The sequence below is a fragment of the Gobio gobio genome (genome assembly GCF_949357685.1).
Source record: "Gobio gobio genome assembly, chromosome: 2".
Taxonomy (NCBI): Eukaryota; Metazoa; Chordata; class Actinopteri; order Cypriniformes; family Gobionidae; genus Gobio; species Gobio gobio.
This window is the reverse complement of record NC_137098.1, coordinates 44174235-44197853: the sequence shown is the minus strand read 5'-3', so window position 1 is coordinate 44197853 and position 23619 is coordinate 44174235. Positions and strand designations below refer to the sequence as shown.

Sequence of the window (23619 nt, the reverse complement as noted above, 5' to 3'; positions counted from 1 at the left end):
TTAGTAATGCCCACACTGTGCCCTCCAAACAACACTTTTCTTCTCTTTTCAACCTCGCCAACGATAACTTCTACCTCACATTGGCCCTCATTTATCAAAAGTGCGTACACCAATTTTCCAGCGTGCACCTGGCGTACACCCAAAACCACGGTGACTTTGAGATTTATCAATATGGCCGTTGGCGTACGGCACGCTCAAATCCTACACCAGCTCAGGAGGTGGTGTACGCACGTTTTGAGTTAGTGCGAAAATGCGCAGAAAAACAATTTCTAACACCACAAAACGCACTGACAAAGATATGCTATATTATGACCCACTGTAAAAAACAGCAACAACAACAACAAATAAAGCCCTATTCGCACGGGATAAGTATTATCTGGGGACCTCGTGTGATTTAGAAATTACTCCCCCACATCTGAGTTTTGCGTGGCGCATTCGCACGGGATAAGCTGTGATTTTACTCGAATTTACTGACTTATCTCCCGGATATGATGTTACTTGAAAATGTTTTTTCGTTATATAGCTGTATGAAATTATAAACAGTCGTATCGATATCATTTTGATTGTTTTATAGGAATACAAATAATTTCGTTCAGTTAGAGAACAGACGCAATTAAAAACGTAACTGAGCAATATAATAACAATATAGGAAGATTCAGTTTCAAAGCTAAATGTAAAAGTGCCCATTTAAGCGAGTTGTCATTGTACTGTTCTGTTTTTGTGTTTTTCATTAAGAATAATATTAAACACACCATTCAAGCAATTACTCCCAAATTGTGCTCATTCTAAAGTGAAAGTATAGCCTATAATCCGCGCGGCCGCACAGGAATTCATAACGGTGCACACTAGCTCCATTCTTCGTGAAAGATAAAGATAGAAATGCGCACAGGACACAAAAACCTTGCAAAAATTATTTACGATCCGCCTAATCCCAGCCAAATAGATGCCGATTCGCACAGGACTAATATTATCACAGGACCTCGTGCTCGGCGAAATATGGTAGGTCATTTGCGGGGGAATTTTTACTTTACATATTACAGACATGGCCGATTCGCTCGGGATTAAGATCACAGACATTCTCTGCAATTATTACAAATCACCAGAGCTCCCCACATATACTAATCCCGTGCGAATAGGGAAGTAATTATAAACTTCAGTGTTTATTTTTGTGCAACATGGACTTCAATGTTTAATTTGTGTGACTTTACCAAAGCATTTGATTTGTAGGCATATGTATTCCTCCAGTTGCGAGCCTGTGCGCTTTACCTGACGTTGGTTAGGCCCGGCAGCTGCGCACGGACTGGGACTGAAAATAATTCGGACTGACAAAATAATAAAAGTGACATTCTTATTCTTTTAAATAATAATAAAATAAATAATAATAATAACGACATTCTTCTTCTAAATAGCAATAAGCGTCATTAATAATACAAATCATAATAATAATAAGAATCTAACAAATTGTCATGCAACTATTAATGTGAATGAATGGTACTCCACATCACATCATCATCATCACTATTGTACACCCCAATACATGTGATGTGATACGAAATTAAATGCATATTATTTCAAAACACGTGCTGTAAAATAATGAATTGTGATAGGTAATTTCTCATCCAAAAAGCTATTTAAACTGGATTTCCACCTTACACATTTTTATGGGCGCCTTTAATTCCACTCTTTAAACTCCCAAATAAAACAATTTAGTTTTTTTTCCACTTCCCTGGTGATGGTCTCGATCTCCACGTCAGAGAAGTTTCGCTTTCTTTGCCGTCTTCCGAGTGTCCATGGCGTAAAATGAGGGCGTGGGGGAGGCAGAGACTTGAATATATCGGGGCGTGTTATTCTAATGACGATCGTTTTCAGCCGCTGCATTTATCAAGGGCAGGTTTTGCGTACGCCTGGATTTCAGAGGTGCGCACAGCTTCATAAATCAGGCGGTGAGAGGAGTGTAAGCATAATCTTACGCCAACATATACGCCCGTTTCTACGCAAGATTGATAAATGAGGGCCATTGAGTGAAGTTACGTTTTTTTTTAATTTCCTCTCTGTGTTTGCCATGATTTCGCAACCTATGAATATTAACTTGTGGGCATTTCACGGACTATTTATGGGCAACTATGGGCGTGACATGAAGCCGCAAAAGCTGCGCTACATTTAGAATTGATTGTGATTTATTAAGGGAAAACTGCGTAGGATGTGCGTGCGCACGGTTTTATAAATCCGAATATTTCTGTGCGTACGCACGTCCTATGTTTCATCCGTACGCCAATTCTGACGCAAATCTTACGCAAAGTTTTATAAATGAGGCCCCTGATCATATTTTTTTTCCACTGAAAGGACTGAAGAGACTGAAAAGTCAAAAAGTATTAAATGCCCATGAGAAGGATGCAATACTAATGCAATACTAGACATTGCAGTTAAGGCATGACCATTGGACAGTGAAATGCTCGTTGGGTCAGCAGGGTCAGACAAAAACATGTGGCGGAGAAAAGACACCTGTTAACTGCAAAAGAATTAAGAATTAAGGTGAAGAATTAAGGGTGAAACCATCAGGAACCCTTTAGTCTCCAGCGCCACCATTTTCCAGAGCTGCAACCTACCTGGAGTCTCCAGAAGTGCAAGGTGTCAGGATCTCAGAGACTTCAATTAGGTAAAGAATCCTAAAAAATGACCCCCACTAGATAAGAATCACAAGCTGAAGTGTTGTAAAATACATGAAGAAGGTTTTTTTATAGGCTTTATAGGTTTTATAGGTTGAGAATGACTCTTGAAGGACCAGCACCACATCCTCTAGTACCACTGTTTGAAGAATTCATCTTCCAGAATCTGGCAGTACGTTTTGGGAGTTCATTTTTAGTCCATCTCTGCAAAACGGACTTCAGGATGGACTAAAATGAACTCCCAAAACGTACTGCCAGATTCTGGAAGATGAATTCTTCAAACAGTGGTACTAGAGGATGTGGTGCTGGTCCTTCAAGAGTCACTCTCAACCTATCTGTCCATAAAGCCTATAAAAAAACCTTCTTCATGTATTTTACAACACTTCAGCTTGTGATTCTTATCTAGTGGGGGTCATTTTTTAGGATTCTTTACCTAACTGAAGTCTCTGAGATCCTGACACCTTGCACTTCTGGAGACTCCAGGTAGGTTGCAGCTTTGGAAAATGGTGGCGCTGGAGACTAAAGGGTTCCTGATGGTTTCACCCTTAATTCTTCACCTTAATTCTTAATTATTTTGCAGTTAACAGGTGTCTTTTCTTCACCACCTGTTTTTGTCTGACCCTGCTGACCCAACGAGCATTTCACTGTCCAATGGTCACGCCTTAACTGCAATGTCTATTGCATTAGTATTGCATCCTTATCATGGGCATTTAATACTTTTTGACTTTTCAGTCTGAGTTAAATCTCTTTTTTGGCTCAATTTATCTGTAAAAGAAAACATGCCTAATAATTCTGCACACCTGAATATAAGGTGATTTTAATTTCCAGCCTTCATGAACAATGATATATCACTTATACATTATTAAATACTAAATCAATAGTAGTTATTAGGATTACTGTGGTTTGGAATTGGTCAAATGTGCCTGGAAAAAAAATATGATCAGAAAATCAACGTGCCTAATAATTCTGCACTCCCTGTAATTTTAATTCAATCGATGAAGGATTTTGAAAGACTGACAGCAATCAGTGTTGAGTAGGCTATTAACCCTGCCTGGTTTAAATGTTTGAAAATGATTAGCAGTTGAAAAAAATCATTAGGAATTGAAAAGTATTACTGAAAAGTAATCAAAAAGTAATCAAATATAATCAGTTGCATTACTTTAATAAAGTAATTGAAATAGCTACACTACTATTACATTTTAAATGGTAAAAAAACCTTTCAGTGATTAACCTTTGTTCCCTTTTTGTGTTTTGTGTCCTAAATAATGTCCCCGTCCCTACTTTTTAGTTGTGTGTGAAACATCTTGAGTTTCTTTTCCCTTTTTAAAAGTAATTTTCCCTTCCAGAATTGGCTGAACTTTTGCCTCAGGACACCACTTGCATTATTAATCTGGACTCTTTCTCAGAATATTCTGAGGGGAAACAGGATTTGGCAAATGATGCAAACTTGTCGCAGACTTGAACTTGCATGACCCATGTGAGCACCACATCTCATTGTATGAAAGCACATGCAGTAAAAGGTGCTAGGCCATGCTGAGACTTTAAAGAAATTTCTTTTTTCCCCATGTGTTGATATATTGATTATTAAAAAAGTAGTTGGAGTCGTACATATTGTCCCTAACAGCCTTTAATTTTACATCAGTCTGGCAAAACCACACATGACAGCTTGTATTTTAAATGAATGATTTTGACCATCAAACAAATTGCTGCAGCTGGGACTGGGAGAGAGGCTAAACATAGGCCTACTTTCCTCTGTTTATTACACAAGTGACACTCATATTTACAGTGTTTACTGGCAGGGAAACTTTGCATTGTTTAGGAACAAAGTTCTCATCAATTATGGACTAAGCGCTGCTTGGTTAATCACAGGACCCAGTGTGATGTGGTGTGTGACATTATGTCCCATTTATTCCTTGTTATGTTTCAGCTATCAAAGAAAGTCCACTCTGTAAAAACAATAAATGCAGTTAATGAGATAAACATGATTACCAATAAATCTTCTCGGATTTTGACCTTGATCCAAAGGCTAAGCTTCTTAACGGTGGGTGTTTTGTGCCAGTTCCCCTGCTTTTTGAATGTCCGGAACTGTGATTCCATGAAATGAGTGTAAGACTTAGTTCTTGGTATAATGGGGGGGGGGGGGGGGGGGGGGGGGGGGGTCACAATCACATGACAATGAAACATGACAAAACCAGGAAGTGAATGACAAGACTGTGAACATGACACACTAAAACATAACCAAGAACATGATAAACTTAAAACATGAACCAACACCAGAACACCCTGTGACAGATCCCCCCCTCTATGGGTGGCCCCTGACACCCAAACAACACCAACACACCACTAGCCTAACAACAAAGAGTCTTAACAAAAAGTCTTGGGGGAGGGATGGTGGGCCAGACATGACCTGGACGGGCCTGGGAGCTTGGGCGGACCTGGACCCTGTGGCGTGGGCGGACCTGGACTCTCAGGAGCCGTGGACGGCCATGGCGGCAACGGCAGTTCAACAGGTCATGGCGGCAACGGCAGTTCAACAGGCCATGGCGGCAACGGCAGTTCAGGGGGCCACAGAGCGGGCTCGTGGGCTGGAGCCTGGATGTGGGCTGGAGCCTGGACGTGGGCTGGAGCCTGGACGTGGGCTGGAGCCTGGACGTGGGCTGGAGCATGGACGTGGGCTGGAGCATGGACGTGGGCTGGAGTATGGACGTGGGCTGGAGCATGGACGTGGGCTGGAGCATGGACGTGGGCTGGAGCATGGACGTGGGCTGGAGCATGGACGTGGGCTGGAGTATGGACGTGGGCTGGAGCATGGACGTGGGCTGGAGCATGGACGTGGAACTTGAACCACTTAAAAATAAAATAAAATCAATAAACTGCCAAAGGGTAGAAGGATGCTCTACTGAGGGCATGAGTTCTGAGAGGTCAGGGTCCAAACCAAAACAAAAACACCTCTTCAGGTGGACCTCATCCCATGGCAAAAAATCCATGATCAACAAAAAATCTTCAACATATTCCTCCATTGATCTTCCTGCTTGAGGAGTCAACAACTTGGAAGCTGCTGGGTCCATGTTTGGCGGTCTGTTATTCTGTCACGAATCCACTGGAGGCAAGGTGAAGGACCCATGTGCAGTTCTTTATTTACAAGATCCAAACATAAAACAAAGACGTTGCAAACTGACTTGACTTGGAAACACTCACCAACAGCGGGTAACAACATCAATAACAGACAAGGACACACGGCAAACATGAGGGCTTAAATACACTGAGACTAATGACAAGACAAGTGACACCTGTGAACCGTGATTGAACAATGAACCAATGACAGGACAAGACACAAGATCACATGAGGGCATGGGAATCACATGACAATGAAACATGACAAAACCAGGAAGTGAATGGCAAGACTGTGAACATGACACACTAAAACATAACCAAGAACATGATAAACTTAAAACATGAACATTGAACAATGAACATGAACCAACACCAGAACACCCTGTGACACCAACTGTATAAAAAAATACCATAAAAATATTATTATAATTTAAAATTATTGTTTTCTATTTAAATGCATTTTAAAATGCATTTTTATTTCTGTGATGGCTAAGCTGTATTTTAAGCATCATTTCTCCAGTCTTCAGTGTCACATGATCAGGGCCGGCCCGTGGCATAGGCGGAATAGGCAAATGCTAGGGGCGCCACTCATCCATAGGGGCGCCAAAATGTATTACTGATACTATTTTATTAATATTAATTTGAAATATTAACTTAACTAAGGCTGCGTTCACACTGCAGGATGAAACGACCCAATTCCGATTTTTTTGCCCTTATGCGACCTGTATCTGATCTTTTCATGACAGTCTGAACGACACAGATCCGATCTTTTCAAATGCGACCCAGGCCACTTGGGTATGTGGTCCAAATCCGATACATATCCGATCTTTTCAAATGCGTCTTCAGTCTGAACTGCCAGGTCACATGTATCCGACCCGCACGTCGTTGATACGCGACAAACGTCATCATTGTAACTCCCGTTCCTTACTCCAGTCCAGTGGTGGCGGTAATGCACAAGAAATAGTTGCTAACCGCCAATAAAAGAAGAAGTACACACCTGTTGCTAGCCAATACACTCCAACTCCAACGCGTTTCTGCACTGTTATGGGCCGGCGCAGACGTGTCTCTTCCCGTGACAAAGTTAGTTGAAGGCGCTCGCAAACATAATTGAAGGTGGATCTGGTCATTCTGAAGTTACTGACGAATTCGGTATCAGTAAAGCCACTCACATCAGTATCCCACCACTCCTGGCTGCGACTCCGCACACACACGTTTCTCTGTACCGACGTTGCTACCACTGCTCCTCAAAACGCCATGGCCAAAAACCTTGCTCTCCTCCTCTTTTTTAATTTTCTTCTTAACATGAGAAGGTTGTAATGGTGCTGGCTCCGTAGCGAAAATAACTTTAATAAAGCTAAACGAACTCCAATGCTGACACCCATATTTGGCTACTTCCGTAAACAACAAGTGACGTCGTTGACGGTTGAGTACTCTTCTGCGCATGCGGGTCACTTCTGGGTCATTTCACGTTCACACAGGAGATCACAAAAGGTCGCATTTAATTGGAAATGTGAACGGCCTTGCAAAAAAATCGCATTTTTTCAAAAAATCGGAATTGAGCATTAAGCCCGCAGTGTGAACACAGCCTAAGTCCCCCGCTTCTTCCCGGTCCGCCTCATCAATCTCCCCCGCCGAGCTACTTGAAGTGTGTCAGAAATATAACGCGCGATCAGTTTAACTTTGGGAATTTGTTGTGTCGCGTCGCCTCTCCGCCGCATCTAATGTAGACAGGATTGCTTTCATTTTTTACGGTGCTTGGCCGCTCGCGCCAGGTGTAGACACGGTGAAAGTTGCCTGATATGATGGATGGACGAATTGTAGTGTCAAAAAAGACAGAAGCCCTCTGATGCAGGGAAGATAAAGGACACACTGCAAAAATGCTCTTCTTACTTAGTATTTTTGTCTTGTTTCTAGTCTAAATATCTAAAACTTCTTAAATTAAGATGCATTTACTAGATAAGTAAAATTACATAAGATATATTTTCTCAAAATTAAGTGAGTTTATGCTTAAAACAAGCTAAATGATCTGGGGTGAGAAAAATAATCTAGTTTCTGATTAAATATTGTTTCTTGTTTCCGTCCAAAACAGAAATAATATCATTTTTCTCACCCCATTTGGCAGATGATTTTGCTTGTTTTAAGCAAAAACTCACTTCATTTGAGTGTTTTTTCCCCCCAGAAAACAAGAAAAAATATCTAATGTCATTTTAGTAAATACATCTTGATTTAAGAATGTTTACATATTTGGACTGGAAACAAGAAAAAAATACTAAATAAGAAGAGCATTTTTTGCAGTGTAAAGACAGGTAACATGATGTAGGCTAATGAATGTACAGTTTATTTCATTGCATAGTAGTAAAATACTAATGTTCGCTAATTCATTCCAGTTTTACCTTAAACTTTATGCAAACAGCTGTTCTGGGTTCTCCAGAGGCCACAGCCAGTGTGATTTTGTAAATAAAAATGCATGCAATATCACTTTTTTAATAGCCTAATGTTTTTACTCTACGGTTGTGCAGTTTTAAGGGGACATATGGTAATTTTAAAATGTATTTGCCAAAATAAGTAATGATATTTATATACAGGTTTATTTAAAATAGCAACATTTTATTTAAAATTCACATTAAATATCCACATTTCTCAGTTTAATTCATGGTGAAAACATGAATGTGCATAGTTTAGTGGAAGATTGCTGCCATCTACTGGAAAACAAACACTTTTGCTAGTTCTCAATTAATAGTTTGTGCATGAATGCTGGATGCTATTACTCTTGCTATTTGTGTTAAGGCTGTAATGTGGCATAGGTGCTATTTTTGTATAGTTTAACGATCATCAGCCTTTTAAAAAATTAAATAATAATAATAATAATATCATGAACATAATGACGGGGTAGAATGGACTGGGCATCATATAAAACAACAACAATGAAAATAAAAATAAAAACATCAATGCATTACAAAAATAAAACCGTAGTAATTCCACAACTTAGACTGATAACATGTAGTGCTAAACCTTACAAGGGGCACCAAGTAAAATCTTGCCTAGGGCAGCAAATTGGTCAGGGCCGGCCCTGCACATGATCCTTCAGAAATCATTATAATATGCTGATTTGCAGCTCAAGAAACATTTCTTATCATCAGTGATTAAAACAGTTGTGCTGCTTAATATTTTTGTGGAAACCATTTTTTCAGTATTCTTTGATGAATAGAGAGTTCAAAGAACAGAAATCTTTTGTAAAAAAGACCCTTAAATGTAGAATCACTTCCATCTATTAATGCCGCCGCCTACTCTGACTGAACAGTGTAATTGCTTTTAACTAGGTGCTACATTGAACTACATTGAAAAAATTGTATGTCTGTATTTGCTTACGCTAAGTATAATGTCTTGTTTGTGTTCTAGTATGTATAGTGTATGTATAGAGATTTGTGGTGTAGTATGTAATCTTTGTACTTTATGTATTTTTTGTTTTGTTTTGTTGTTGAAACTTTTGGCCGCCAGTCTTGGCCAGGACTCCCTGGGAGAAGAGTTACTGTAACTCAATGGGACTTTTCCTGGTTAAATACTGTAAAGGTTAAATAAAAATAAAATAAAATAGGTTTTACTGTGACTTACTGATCCCAATATTCACATTTTAGAAATACATTTTAGAATTGTTTTAAAGACTGTATTACAATAAAAAATGTAAATGTTTGGACCCACTTTATATTAAGCGGCCTTAACTGCTATGTACCAATATTTTAATTAATAATTTAATACAATGCACTTATTGTGTACATACATGTTTTTACATTGTACTTACATTGTAAAACTTACCTGCATGTAATTACATCTGTAATTCATTTCTGTAGTTACATTTGTAATTACACAGTTGGCACTTCCCTTACACCTAACCCTACCCTTAAACTTACCCATACCACCACACCTGTCCCTAACTCTACCCGTATCCCTCCTCAATATCAGCAAAGGTGTTTTGCAAAACAATATGAACACAATAAGTACATTGTACTTATTTTTTATGTAAGTACATAGTAGTTAAGGCCACCTAATATAAAGTGGGGCCAAATGTTTTTCTAGCTCTGTTAAATCTGGCTTGCAAGACTGGCTTCCTTACACAAACTGAAATTTGCAATTAGCATAGCTATAGCCAATTGCTAATTAACACAGCCGAGGTGGGTGGCTGGGTCTCATAGAGGAGGTCATTTAACAAACACAAAGGTCTTTGACCAGCTAAAGGGAGCCATTGTTCATGTTATCTGGCAGGAAATGCAAAAACATTATTTTAAAAAAATTATGTACTCTAAGAATGATCCCTTGAAAATGTTTCTGTTTTTATTTTTCATATTTGTATAAAATTCACAGTTTAAGTGATTTATTGAAAACAAAATGGCATAAATGCGCCAAAAAATTACATTGAAAAAAGTAAACAAATATAACAAATGCAAAACTGTGGAGTAAAATACATTTAAAAAGGACTTCTGACTCTAGGAACCAAGTCAGACCATTGGTCACTTATCTAAAAAAACCAAAAAAAAAAACACAATATTTACTTGATGTTGCACTCTGACTATATTTGACCCTGGACTGGAAATAGTAACATTATCCTCTCAGTGCAGTACGGAAAGACAGCCGTGTCACTCATCAAATCTATGGCGCATCAGTTAAGGCCCGTTCACACCAAGAACTATAACTATAACGATAACCATATTAGCGTCCACACCAACGGACGATATTGTTCTGTTTATTCTAAGCGTGCGCTATTATGTAATCTGCCACTTTAAATACTCAAGCTCTTTAAAGTTTGGTGAATTCTGATTGGCTGTCGTTGTGTTTATCGTTCATCGGCTGGATTTTTTTTTTCTTCAAAAGTGAGTCCAGCATTATAATTTCTCTCTGTTTATATTTAGAATGACGTTTAGAAATGTCTTCATCATTATCATTATCAACATGTCCTCCAACCAATACACCTATATAGGTCGATTGTCACTTCCCAGAAATACGACCCATGGGAGCGTTTACTAAAGTTGTGCCCCTATCGATAACAGGACACTTTCATTTTAATTCGAACACCCAGCATTTATGCATTCTGCAAAATAAATAAACCATATGTTTTGTATCTGTTTGGATTGTGCCTGACCTGAGAACTTGTATTGACTATAATTGACCTGTGGGCATGACATCTTCTTTATTATTATCTTCATGATGCTGAAGAGTATCAACTGCCTTGTAGCACTGGGTTTACCATTGATGATTTGGTGCAATTCAGTGATCCCCTAAAAATATTACACAATATATACAACAAAACAAGACAAGAGAAAAGAAAAGTAAAGTATACGCAATGGAAACAAATATCTATAAGTAGATAGGATGTTTTTACACTCTTTACCAGAACTAATCAATAATCTTTGTGAAGCTGCTATTGTTGTTACTGTTATTCATGTTCTCCTTCATGCTGTTGTTATTGTCGTTGAGGCTCAGGCCTTGTTGTTTCCTAAGGGTGCGAGGCATCACCTTTTTCTGTACAAACAGTTTCTGGAGGAACCTGTCGCTGATGCTCAAAGGGAAGTAGCTGCAGATGACGTACATGAGCATTAAACCCGGCCCGGCGTAGTATCGCACCTGGGGTTGAGGAGAGAGGAGTGCGTCCACAATGGTGTTGATGACAGGACTCAGATCCTCACTAGCTGTTTTTGCGTAACTCTGGAAGAGTTCCTTGGTCTCCAGCAGATATTCTTCCCCATATTCTTCGAGAAGGCTTGGTGGCAAGTTCTGAATCAGGTTCTTGTATTCCTTCTCCCAGTACTCTGTGTTACTGCTCTGTCCTGCAAGGTAAGAAAAAGAGCAGAAAGCATGATGCAACGGGCTAACAAAGGTGGGGGGCATGGAATAATCCATCCAGGACAGATCGGAGACATAGAAGGGAACGTAAACAGAGGTCTGGGGACACTTTATTTAGTTATTTCTATTGTAATTCCAGATCTGCATTTGGCAGGACTATCTGTTCTGTCGGCGTGTAAAGGAGGGCTAAAATGTTAACTCAAAACCTGATGGATCCCTGAGGCTCAGATGTAAATAAACAGCTTAAATGAGAATTTTTTTCTCTCAATATGTGACCCATTTGTCTAAGAATACCCGCCAGGCCTATTCACTAGGACAAAGCAGTGCTGTCTTCATTTAATTTGCTTGTATAGTACTTGGACCCACTTTATATTAGGTGGCCTTAACTGCTATGCTTAACCTGTATGTAATTACATCTGTAATTAATTTCTGTAGTTACATTTGTAATTACACAGTTGACACTTCCCTTACACCTAACCCTACCCTTAAACTTACCCATACCACCACACCTGTCCCTAACTTTACCCGTATCCCACCTCAATATCAGCAAAAGTGTTTTGCAATACAATATAAACACAGTAAGTATATTGTACTTATTTTTTGATGTAAGTACATAGTACTTAAGGCCACCTAATATAAAGTGGGGCCTAGTCCGGACGTTTGAAGTGTCCGATAACAACACAAAAACATAAACAATAACATAAATATAAATAATGAAAAATAAATACATAATAATCTTAAATATTTAAATATAAATAATTCATTAATAATGTATTTTTAATAATGTAGTGGTTTTAGAAAAGGAAGAACTAAATTGTAGTTTCACATCTTGCCTGTCTTTTAAGTAATTTACAGTAAGCTACAAACAAACTTAATATCTAGAAACCAGTTCATTCAACTAAATGTTAAAAAGGTGGTTTGAGGTTCATATACCAAATTATCCATAGTGACTCGTTGGATTGTGTTGCCTGAACAGTGTGTGTTTTATAATAAAGGAAAGTCTAAATTTAATAAAATCACAACCTCTGGGATGATCCTAAAGATACAGATCATTGAATCATCACACTGGAAGCATATAGTGTTTGTAACTTGAATTCACATAGTAAACATTTCAATCACCTGTCTTGAAGGCAGAGGGTAAGATGGTGGAGACTTTGACACCCCATGGCTCCAGCTCATGACGAAGTGTGTTGATAAACAGATTCAGAGCAGCTTTTGAAGCCCCGTATGACACCAAACAAGGGAATGGATGCTCACCTGTAGAATTACAAAGATAAATAAAGATTAAATGACATACAGATATCTTAATCTCAATTTACAGCACTGCACATCCTTGAACATTTTAATGAGCAGGCTGATATGATAAAGACGGTAAAAATTATATAAGAAGAGCTAGTGCATTACTGTTTAAACCTGCCACATTGGCAAAAAAACTGCACAATGATGAACGAGGTATAATTGTTTAGTTTTTTTTTGACAGAGGGAGTGTCATTCATTGTAGGTTTAATGAAAACCTGGACTGAAGCCAGGAAGCCTGTGGAAGTTAATTGCAGATTGTGACTGTTTATAATGCCTCAAGCCTTTGAAGAATAAAAGAGCTTGTGTTCAAATCACCCGGAGAATGTAAAAGTTTTAAGATAACAGGCCTCCTGTAAGTCCTCAGAGAGAACAAATGTTTGTCTCTATTGTGACAGTAGCATCTGCTGCCCATGACAGCTAAAACATTTTGTTTCCTTCAACAGTGAGACTGCACTGATGGAGACATCTTTATTTAAAAGGGCTGTGCGCCAGTGTTTACGGAGAACTCAACGGCGTCCTGCGCCAGTCTGTTACTCATAGTATCACACGGTTTTGGCACAACGAAGGTAAACAAATGGAGACAAAATCAAAGGAGCCAGGAAAAGCTAAAAAGTATGCCGATTTCTCCTGCTGACTGAATTCCAGCATGAGCTTGAGCAGAGAGTTGCTCTCTGTTGAAATTGTTAGTGGACACTTGAGAAGAAGAGAAAACAGGTGGATTACAATTTGGGCTCGGACTAGTGTTTGTTTAGGTGTGATGAAGCCAGATGGAAGGCATAAAATAAACATCTGATGGAGTGCTGGCAGCTTTATGTGGATGGCAGAGAGAGAGAGAGAGAGAGAGAGAGAGAGAGAGCAAGAGAGACTCCTAATTAGATTTAGCACTGAAACAAGAACCTAAAAACACTCATAAACTTGTCATCATATGTATAATTTAATTTACTCTTTCTTTTCTTTCTCTTTTATTAGCCCTGAAGTCTGAGTAGTGACTTGGATAGATGATATCTGCATAAGTGCACTGGCTGCATTGGTTCTCACATGTACATGTATGCGTACCTGCAGGGCTAGAGATGGTCACAATCCGACCTTTGGCCTGTCTGAGAAGTGGCAGGAAGGTTCTGGTGACGTGGAGCGTTCCAAAGAAGTTGATTTCCATGCATCCTCTGTAGTTGGACATGAGGGAGAGCTCGGCATCCCCGATATTCACACACAATCCAGCGTTATTTACAAGCCCCCACAAATCTAGAGGAAAAAGTCATGCAAGAGTATTATTTATGTAAAAATTATGAAAATATAAATTAAAGCAATGGTTAAGGCCCCCTGTTCTTTAACACAGTCTTTGAAGGCTCCCCAATATAGGCTAAGATATTTTCAGTTTTCTGCTGCAATCATGACAAAAACCAAGATTTCAGAAGTTTGCAATTTTGTGTTTTTTAGCATTTTAATTTAGATTGAAGTTAGATTATTTACTAAATGCATATAGATATCTTTTTTTTTTTTAACTAAAAAAAAAAAAACTATATTTAAGCTATCTTGTAAGGACCCCTTGGATGTTTTCTGAGGGCATCTGGTTAAGACCCACTGCTCTAAAGGAACACTGCAAAAGTGTCATCCAAGGCTTTGCATTGGTCTGTCAGAGTTTAATACCTGGTTAAATGAGAAGACAGCGTGTTTATTCTGAGATAATTATTATATTCACTCCCATTTAGTCTGCTTAATTATTTGAATTTACGTATTTGCAGAATATTAAAGGATTAGTTCACTTTTAAATAAACTTTTGCTGATAATTTACTCACCCCCATGTCATCCATGATGTCCATGTCTTTCTTTCTGCAGTCGAAAAGAAATTAAGGTTTTGGATGAAAACAGTCCAGGGTTTTTCTCCATATAATGGACTTCAATGGGCTCCAAATGGTTCAAGGTCCAAATGACAGTTTTAGTGCAGCTTCAAAGGGCTTTAAACGATACCAAACGATGAATAAGGGTCTTATCTAGTGAAACGATCAGTTTCTGCGAGAAAACGAGCAGTATTTATGCTATTATTTTACCTCTTATCAGACGAACGTGATCATCTCTGAGCTCAGCCATTACTTCGGCTAAGTGAGGTCAAAATACGAGCGTGGTCATAGATGTATACGTAGATACCTCATTAGCGCTTGTACAGATCAATAGAATTAGGCATCTACGATCGATATATCTATGACCACGCTCTTATTTTTGACCTCACTTTGCGGAAGTACTGGCTGAGCTCAGAGATGATCACGTTACTCTGAAAAGAAGTAAAATAATAGCATAAATACTACTCAGTTTCTCGCAGAAACGTATCGTTTCGCTAGATACAACCCTTATTCATCGTTTGGTATCGTTTAAAGCCCTTTGAAGCTGTACTGACCTGTCATTTGGACCATGAACCGTTTGGAGCCCATTGAAGTCCATTTTATGAAGAAAAACCCTGGACTGTTTTCATCCAAAACCTTAATTTCTTTTCGACTGCAGAAAGAAAGACATGGACATCTTGGATGACATGGGGGTGAGTAAATTATCAGCAAAAGTTTATTTAAAAGTGAACAAATTTTTTAAGGGAACCAATGCCTTAACCAAGAAGGGACAGACGCAGGGAGGAGAAAGAACAAAGGAAGCCTGAAACAGCTTTTTAAGAGAAGAGTGAGTTAGTTAAATGTTTCACTCTTAAAAATAACGGTTCTATATTGGGATTTATGTTTTTATGTGGAACCTTTGACATTCATGGAACCTTTCCATTACAATGAAGGTTTTTTGTAGTGGAAAAAGTTTCTTTGGATAATTAAAATATTCTTCACACTAAGAGAAAAAAAAGGTTATTTACTAAAAGGTTCTTTGGGGAACCCAAAATGATTTGTCTGTGAAAACATCCTTTTGGAAATGTTATGTTTAAGAGTTATACAGAACAAAATAGCATAAAAATATGTCCTCGCTTTTTTCTTAGCTCAGCATCTAAATTGTTGAGGGTAAAACATTTTCTATGCTCCCCCCACCTCTAAAGAATGAAACTTCTGAACTTTGTGTTTTGAAAAAGGCAGCATGGATAAAACAATTTTTTTAGTTTGTTCTCTGATTGGTCCATAAGCCACCTGGCGCTGTGGTGTGTATGATGTTTGAAAATAAAACAGCTCCTTGATGTGTTGCCAAATTATGCACCACCCTTCCACCCCATCCCCTCCTCTTCCCAATACTTTCTCTGAGATTAGACATCCTTGTCTAATCTCAGAGAAAGAAAGAAAAATGCTCACACACTATACACAAACACATTTATACCAGACTATTCTGAATCTCTTGTAAAATAAACATTTGCTTACCGAGCAAATGAATTGATTTATTTGACCTATACAAGTAATTCAATGAGGTGCTTTGTTGATTTAGGATAATCAAAAATCATTGGCCGTTTTAAAAATAAAACATTCTTACAGGGGTATTTTAGGTTCACTGTGTTCAAACATGTTGGAGTGAGATCGTGTGTGTATTTTCTGGCATTGTGCAAAAATAAATCCTCACCTCTTATGCCAAGTTTGGCCTTGGTGTCGAGCAGGGCTTGCTGTACCTGCTGAGGCTGGGTGATGTCTACCTGCAGGAGGGTAAGGCGTGATGAACAGACTCTGAGCAAGTGCTTGGCTCCCTCTCCGTCCAGGTTCAATACGGTTGCGAACACTTCAAACCCCATTGCATCTAACCGCTTTGCTGTAGCATTACCAAACCCTGAATCACAACCTGCAGAGACAGGGGAGGGAAACATGAATGTCATGCCAGTATATTACAATCAAAACACTCAGACTCTTTTTTTGGGGCAATATTTTCCATGAATTACACTTAAATGGCATGATATGCAACACCACAGCAATATTGTTATCATAATATTATCATAATAGCTGTTTTGGAATAATTTTAGAACACCAAACTAGACACGAAACACCATCAGCATTGATAATATGTAATTTTACTACTATGACCTCTGAACATAAATGAAGTTCAGCTAAACAAGCACGGTATAACAGGAAACAAATCAAAAGCAAAATTATTTAAAGTCTTCACCCCACATCAGGATGCATGACAGTGTGACGTATCGATCTCTGAAACATGACTCTCTTATGTTATCTCTGTACTAAATTACACAACTGAAAGAAATATTGAAGTTGGTATCCTTCGGTTTGAAGACAATGTCCTTACCGTTGCATGCAAGGGACGGCTAGTTTTGGAGTTTTAATACTAAAATATTAAAAATGCAAATCAGGAATCAACTAAACAAATCCAGCTATGGTTACAAATGCATGCTCATGATTGACACACACATTTACAGAAGTAAATGACAGGGAATTACACATTAATAAGAAAATCTAACATCTGATCTTTTTGAGGGTCATTTGAGTACTGATAATGTGTATCAGTACCCACTAGAACTTTACCCTCAAGACAGAAGAATGTTAAAAAGACAACAAAGAGAAAAACAGTAGACTTTATGTTCTTTTTCTTCCCCTGATGTGCAAATTGTTCTTGGTAATGAATGGCAGTACACTACAGATTCTGGAAACAAAAGTGACACGAATAGATACACAGACATGAATATTTCTCTCAATGTGAGGTCTACAACATAACTGAACTGCTGGGCTTTAGAAATTAAAGTTTTCTGTGAGTGCCAATTTGTATAATCTTTGTTCTTTTACAATTGATTACTAGGAATTTTGTTTCCATCCAAACTAAACTTGTTCCTTATTCCATTCTTTGTCTCTTTTGTTTGGCAGGCAAGTCAAAGTTGTAAAGCTACACATTTTTTAAATAAATAATAAAATAAAATAAAAATAAATAATACAAAAATAATAATAAAACAGTGACACATGTTAGCAAACAAAATAGTAGAATGACTCAAGCGTATCACACAATGTCCAGAGGTCAGTGGCCTCCCTTTTCACCTCAAATTTGTGATTGTGTGGCAAATTATACACCAGTTGTGATAACAGCAGTTACTCAATGTAAAGGGTGATCAAACACACAACAACACAATCACACCTCTGCGTTTTTATCTCAAGTTTCTCTGAGGACATGCACATATCTGTCAGTACACTAGGTGGGCCCTCTCTTTGTTAGTGTGTTATCCATCATAGATACACAAAGTATTCCTCAATAAACACGTGGAGCCTGCAGAAGGGAGGGTCTGGGAATGGGGGGGATTAAAAATACATTTATCAAGACTAACAGATTTGAGCTAATTATTACTATTATTAAATAATGCAACTGTTCAGCTTTACCTGGAAGTACAGTTGATCATATTGCCATTACCCAGATAAGTTATTCCCAGCCAGGGGTACGTGTTCCCCAGCAGGTACTTAAGAAGGCTCCGGGTAATTCTAATTCTGCTAATTCTAATTCTGTGGTAATGCTAGGAACTACATGTGATAATTAATACTTTCCATTTAAATATAAATTAGTGAAAGCCAAAAAGATTATCACATAGGGAAATCTGTGTATTAGTTACTTTCCCTCATGGATAGTAAAGTGTCCATCCAATGATCTGTGCTATTGAATCTCGCCAGAAGAAGTAGGTCATCCACCTACTAATTTTTGAATACTATGAATTCGGACATACTCTTTTGGCATACTGTTTTTATGCAATACTGTATAGTAGGGAAGTATTCGATTACAGACGCAGTGATAGAAAGATTTTTGCAATCAAATTCGACCTCCTGTTCGCCGTCAAACTAGGCATCGAAATAGGCGAAAAGAGTAGAGAGTACCAATGGGAAGAGAGGACAGTTGCAACAGATCATGTCTTTTGAAGAATCAGGCTCTACAGTCACAACAGGCGCTGTAACTCAACAAATGTCTAGAGACCCCAAGGTGCAGATTCCATTGTCTTTAGAGACAGAAGGATGCCAATGTAAAATGGTGATGTAGTAGGGAGCACTGTATTTGTGCATCTGTGCCAAGTAAATCCTCTCTGAACTCTAGCCCAACAATGCTACACTTAAACCTTCCTTATCCATTTAACCTCTTCACTTGGCTTGAACAACTAAGAATAGTGAGAATGCCACAGGTGCCCCTCCCTTACATTTTCCGCCAAATATTTACTGTGTACTGTTATGTAACATTGATATGGGTATTATTAGACACCTAGGGTCTAGCATATCTCACCCCACATTCAACTGGCCTGCATTTTGGAGTTGCTCCAGGGACATTGGGTAAGGAAAAGGCCTGCCAGAGCCCTGATGAGCCACTTCTGAATTCCCACACACAGATATATGTGACTGCAGTGAAGCCTGCAGGGCTTGGAGGACAGTCGGTACTGGCAGTGTGTGCTGATCAGTGAAGCAATATGTGGAACTTCCCTGGCCTCAGTGAAAAAAGAGCTAAACACAAAACAATGAGGCTGATGGAGAGACATTGAAGCAGAAACCAAGACAGACACGTGGCCCACAAACATGTAGGACACTTTGCGACACTTAATGTCTGAATAGCCGCTTTTTCACTCTCGGGCCAGTGCGAGCAAGGGCTTTCAATGTGCCGGGCTCAAACCTGTAGCATTCAGATCTCTGAATGGTGTTGGATTAATAGTGCTTCCTCCTGCTGTCCTCAGCATGTAAACACAATGAGTGTGTCTTATGCTACCTGATCAGATTTCGTGACTGCCCATCATAACACATGCAGGCTAATGTCACTTGGTACTTAGTAGCTCATTTAGAGATCTGGATTGACGTCATACATTTCAAAGAATTGTTGGGTTACGAACGAATTATACACTGGTTGATCCTACAAATTTCAATTACTCAAGTGGGGAGATTCAAAATAAGCAAATGTTAGTGCGGACAGATGAAGAGATGAGAGCGTGTGTTTATTTAACAAAAGAAGTTCACACCTTCATGTTGCAAGAACCTGGTGTTAATCACAGCTTAGTTCAGTCATCATGGTTTACTGACAATGTGGATTCGAGAAATAGAGAGAGGTAGTAAGATGTGAGTATACTAGTTTCAGCTAGCTATGCAGTCTTTACAGAGTATTACAGAGTGTGCCGTTCCTTTTTATTGGGCAATTTACGGGAATCCTCCCTAACAATATGCAAATTTTTTTATCAAAGAAAGCGGCTTCATTATTTAGGAAGGAAGCCTTCTTTGAGCAACAGATGCCTCAGAATAATTATGTGTCAAGATTACAGAACTTTACATTTTGGGAGTCCTGCAGAGTGAACATTACACTCTGAAGTTATATTCCCAAAGCTGGTGATTAACATGTACAAGGTGTACTGGCCTTGCAGTCTATAGGTGTTTTTCCAGCTTGACTCTAGCCAGACTAATGGCTTTAGGTTGCGTAGCCAGCCAATTCTGTAACCTTAACCCCCTGCCTCACAGCAATTCAAGCCCTGACTGTGCCTTTCTGCTGGCTTTGTAAGAGGTTTACAGGTTTTCCACTTTCTTTTGGTTTTTGGCATAAGAGTGGTTTAAAGCTTTGAGAAGGGTAATTTAAGAAAAGATGATGACCAACTGCAATATTCCTCAATATGATACCATGTCATTATATGCTAGCTCTGGTACAAAATAAACAAAAGACAAGAAAATGAAGACAACTAAAATCAAGAGGTGTGCTCTGTGCCAACCTCAGAAGCTCATGCTGGTGCTGTGTGCATGTATTAAACAAAGCAATGAAAGAGGTTGACTGAGTTGATGGTTACCATGCCAATAGACGGCAGACAGCTTTGGGGGATTTAAGGAACCCATATGAGTTATTTCTGAGAAACCCACGTCTATCAAATGATTATAAGCTGCCTTGGAGTAACTGATTTAACTTAACCCCTTGTCCTGCTAAGTAAATAACGAACATGCCAGTTTGCCATGGCAACTCAAGGAGAAAAACTTGACAAGGTCAAAAATGAACTCACATTAACTTTTTTATTAAAAAACAGAAAAACTCTTGTTTATCTGTTTGTGCACACAACCTTTAAGGAAAATATGCCAAAATATGCCATACTAGTGTGATAGATTTATCATACACATACATACATATAGTGGATATGAGTTTCTCAAACTCTTCAGGGTTCATGTACTGCTCCTGTGCTTGTACCTTCCAGTTTTCATATCTAATGAACTAATATATGAGCTAAAATAATTGTATATCCCCCATGCCTAAAACTAACCCCACATAAAATGTTCTTAATTTGTAGGATATTAATTTTAACATTATTTTGTATGTTTATTAAGCTATTTTCTCTTGGGGACAGGTGGCTTGACCCCACACAGAGAAAAAGCAAAAATTCGTTTTGAAGCTTGGTGACTGGACAGTAATTAGTGCAAAAAAGGGATAGTTTACCCAAAAATGTAAACTCTGTCATCACTTACTCAGCCTCATGTCGTTCCAAACCTTTATGTCATGAGGGTGAATAAATTATGACAGCATTTTCATTTTTAGGTTAACTACCCATTTAAAGCAATACACTGTACAACTAATGTCTCCAAAGAGCACTCAAAGAAACAGTGCACAAAGGTAAAAGTGAAGAAATACAGCTATAATTTGTAAATTAGTTGTAAGTACCAGGTACAAGACGGCAGCACTTTGATTTGATTTATGGCTTACACGGCTTTTTTTATTGCATAAGATCATTTTACTTAGAATCAGATTAGCTCAGCCAATTAAGAAAAAAGCCAAATCATCTTACTCTCACCCAGCAGGACACACACAACACATAAGACAGACAATACGATCAGAACATACCTTACAAATTCCACTCAAACTTGGCTTAGCTTGAATACAAAGGCACATGACCAATATAATTTGGTTCATACCACGTGTTTTCCTCACTGCCATAAAATATGGGTCAATGCAGTTAGTAATTCATTATCACACAATGTTTTCTTTAGCTTGATCTATGGGGAAAGAACGTTAACATAAAGAACATAGGTGTTCTGGATCAGGACCTAAACATCTACATAATGTTTTGTGGGGTAGAAGTGAGTCCAATCAGGAAAGTAATTAATATGGAACTTTCCATAATAGCATGTCCTGACAAGGAATGTATAAATTTGTTGCTCATTCAGTCACAATACAGGCTGAAAACATCTGCCTAACCCTAACCCTATCTTTATCTCTAAAAGTTACTGAATCACTAAATAGCAAAACAACAGTAATCATAATATAATTGTTGCAATTTTGCACAACAGAATCCACCCAGCATGACCTACATTTCCCAGCTGTTTGTACAATCTCTGCTTATCAATTTACATGCATTTCAGGGCAGTACATAATGATCCTCTTAGTCACCAATACATCAAAAGAAGAAAACAGAAATGTCATCAGGCACTGAATACAAACACAGTCTAAAGTATGACACACGTGACCACTCATTTTATTCTCTAATTTAGTTTTGGTTCTTCTTTCTCTTTCTGTTCTTACCTGTGATGAAGACTGCCTTGCCTTCAACTGGCAGGGAGGGTTTGGGGGTGGCCCACGTAAAGTACAGCCAGCAGGACACACAGAGGACCAACCTTGCCAGCACAGCGGGCATGCACAGGGCACACAGTCTCTCCACCAGCAGAGTGGCACCCAGCCATGCCACCACTGAGGGCATGGCACCGATATGGGATGCCAGAAACTTCTTCACCGCGCCACCAACAAAGATGGACATTACTCCGATGTAAATCCAGAAAGACACTGCACAGTCTTCCATTGTACTAGAGGTGAAAATGCTTTGTACTCTCTCCCTGCCTCTTTTCTCTTTCTTTCTGGCTGTCTTATACTGATACTGGCACCTTTCCCTCTTTTTCTCTCTCTTTGTCACTGTCTCTTTCTCAAGTGGGATCACACTTACAAATGAGCAACCATGTGCCTGCTCAGCTCCCTACAATCTCAAGCTCACACACATCTCACACGTTCCAACTCAGAGTAGGAGAGTAAGAGCTAGTGAACAGATTCGTCTGACTGCGTGTGTGTATATATAGTGTACTCTGCAGGAGAGGGGAGGGACTATGCTCAAGCAGATGTAATCAAAGCCCAATAGCCAAAGCTTTGCAACACCCCCCCCCCACACACACACACACAAAATACATACATTTGTCTCCTTTCCAAAGTTTTCACAATGGATTTTTGAAGCCTAACAAATGAGTAATTGGGTGAAAAAGACATTTTTCCTCATTTGACTCATTTGTTTGGCTTCAACAATCCATTGTGAAAACTTTCTTCTGTAAGTAATCAGAATTGTGAGTGAGAAATGTAGTAATTTTTTTAAAACTGCTAAATGAGGACTGTACACTATTACTGCACTATTGCTGTGTAAAGCTGCTTTTGAAAAAATGTGTACTACAAAAATTAAAACTCACTTAACTTGAATTACAGGTGTCAGTGAGACACTGTGACTTTCTCTTTGTGGCTGGTTGAACTACATACGTTGTTATACTTTGTGCGCACATGGTAAGCTCTTAATCATATGATTGTCTTTCCTCTGTGATTAATCCATGAAATGCCCCTTTGATGTGTTTTGGCATCAGTTTATGTGTTATAAGCCCGGCAGGTCTAATTTGCTGCTCCTTTGAAAGATACATTAAACAAATGCTTATTCAAAGGAATGTACAAAAGGAAGCAAAAACAGGACTAAATGTGCTGCTGGCAAATCAAAAGTAGAGAAGGTGTTTGTATGTGTGCAATGAGGAAAGAAAGATCTCATTTACAGGGTCACTAACTTTTCTTCTTAAAACAA

The 23619-nt window shown here is 38.7% G+C and overlaps 1 protein-coding gene across 1 annotated transcript; it reads right to left on the bottom strand.

The window, feature by feature from the left end:
- Positions 1-10084: 10084 nt before the first annotated feature.
- Positions 10085-22841, bottom strand: hsd11b2 (hydroxysteroid (11-beta) dehydrogenase 2). The gene is made up of 5 exons (XM_079840154.1): positions 22320-22841; positions 16446-16658; positions 13971-14156; positions 12735-12872; positions 10085-11599 (listed from the first exon to the last, which is right to left on the bottom strand). Exons 1-5 carry the CDS (start codon positions 22591-22593, stop codon positions 11169-11171), a joined length of 1242 nt encoding a protein of 413 aa, XP_079696280.1. The 5' UTR covers positions 22594-22841; the 3' UTR covers positions 10085-11168.
- Positions 22842-23619: the final 778 nt, after the last annotated feature.

Coding starts and splice junctions, on each gene's coding strand:
- hsd11b2 (XM_079840154.1), bottom strand. CDS start 22,593: ATGGAAGACTGTGCAGTGTCTTTCTGGATTTACATCGGAGTAATGTCC. Junction 12,873..13,970: donor GACCATCTCTAGCCCTGCAG/GTACGCATACAT, acceptor GTAATTCTACAG/GTGAGCATCCATTCCCTTGT. Junction 11,600..12,734: donor ACCCTCTGCCTTCAAGACAG/GTGATTGAAATG, acceptor CTTACCTTGCAG/GACAGAGCAGTAACACAGAG.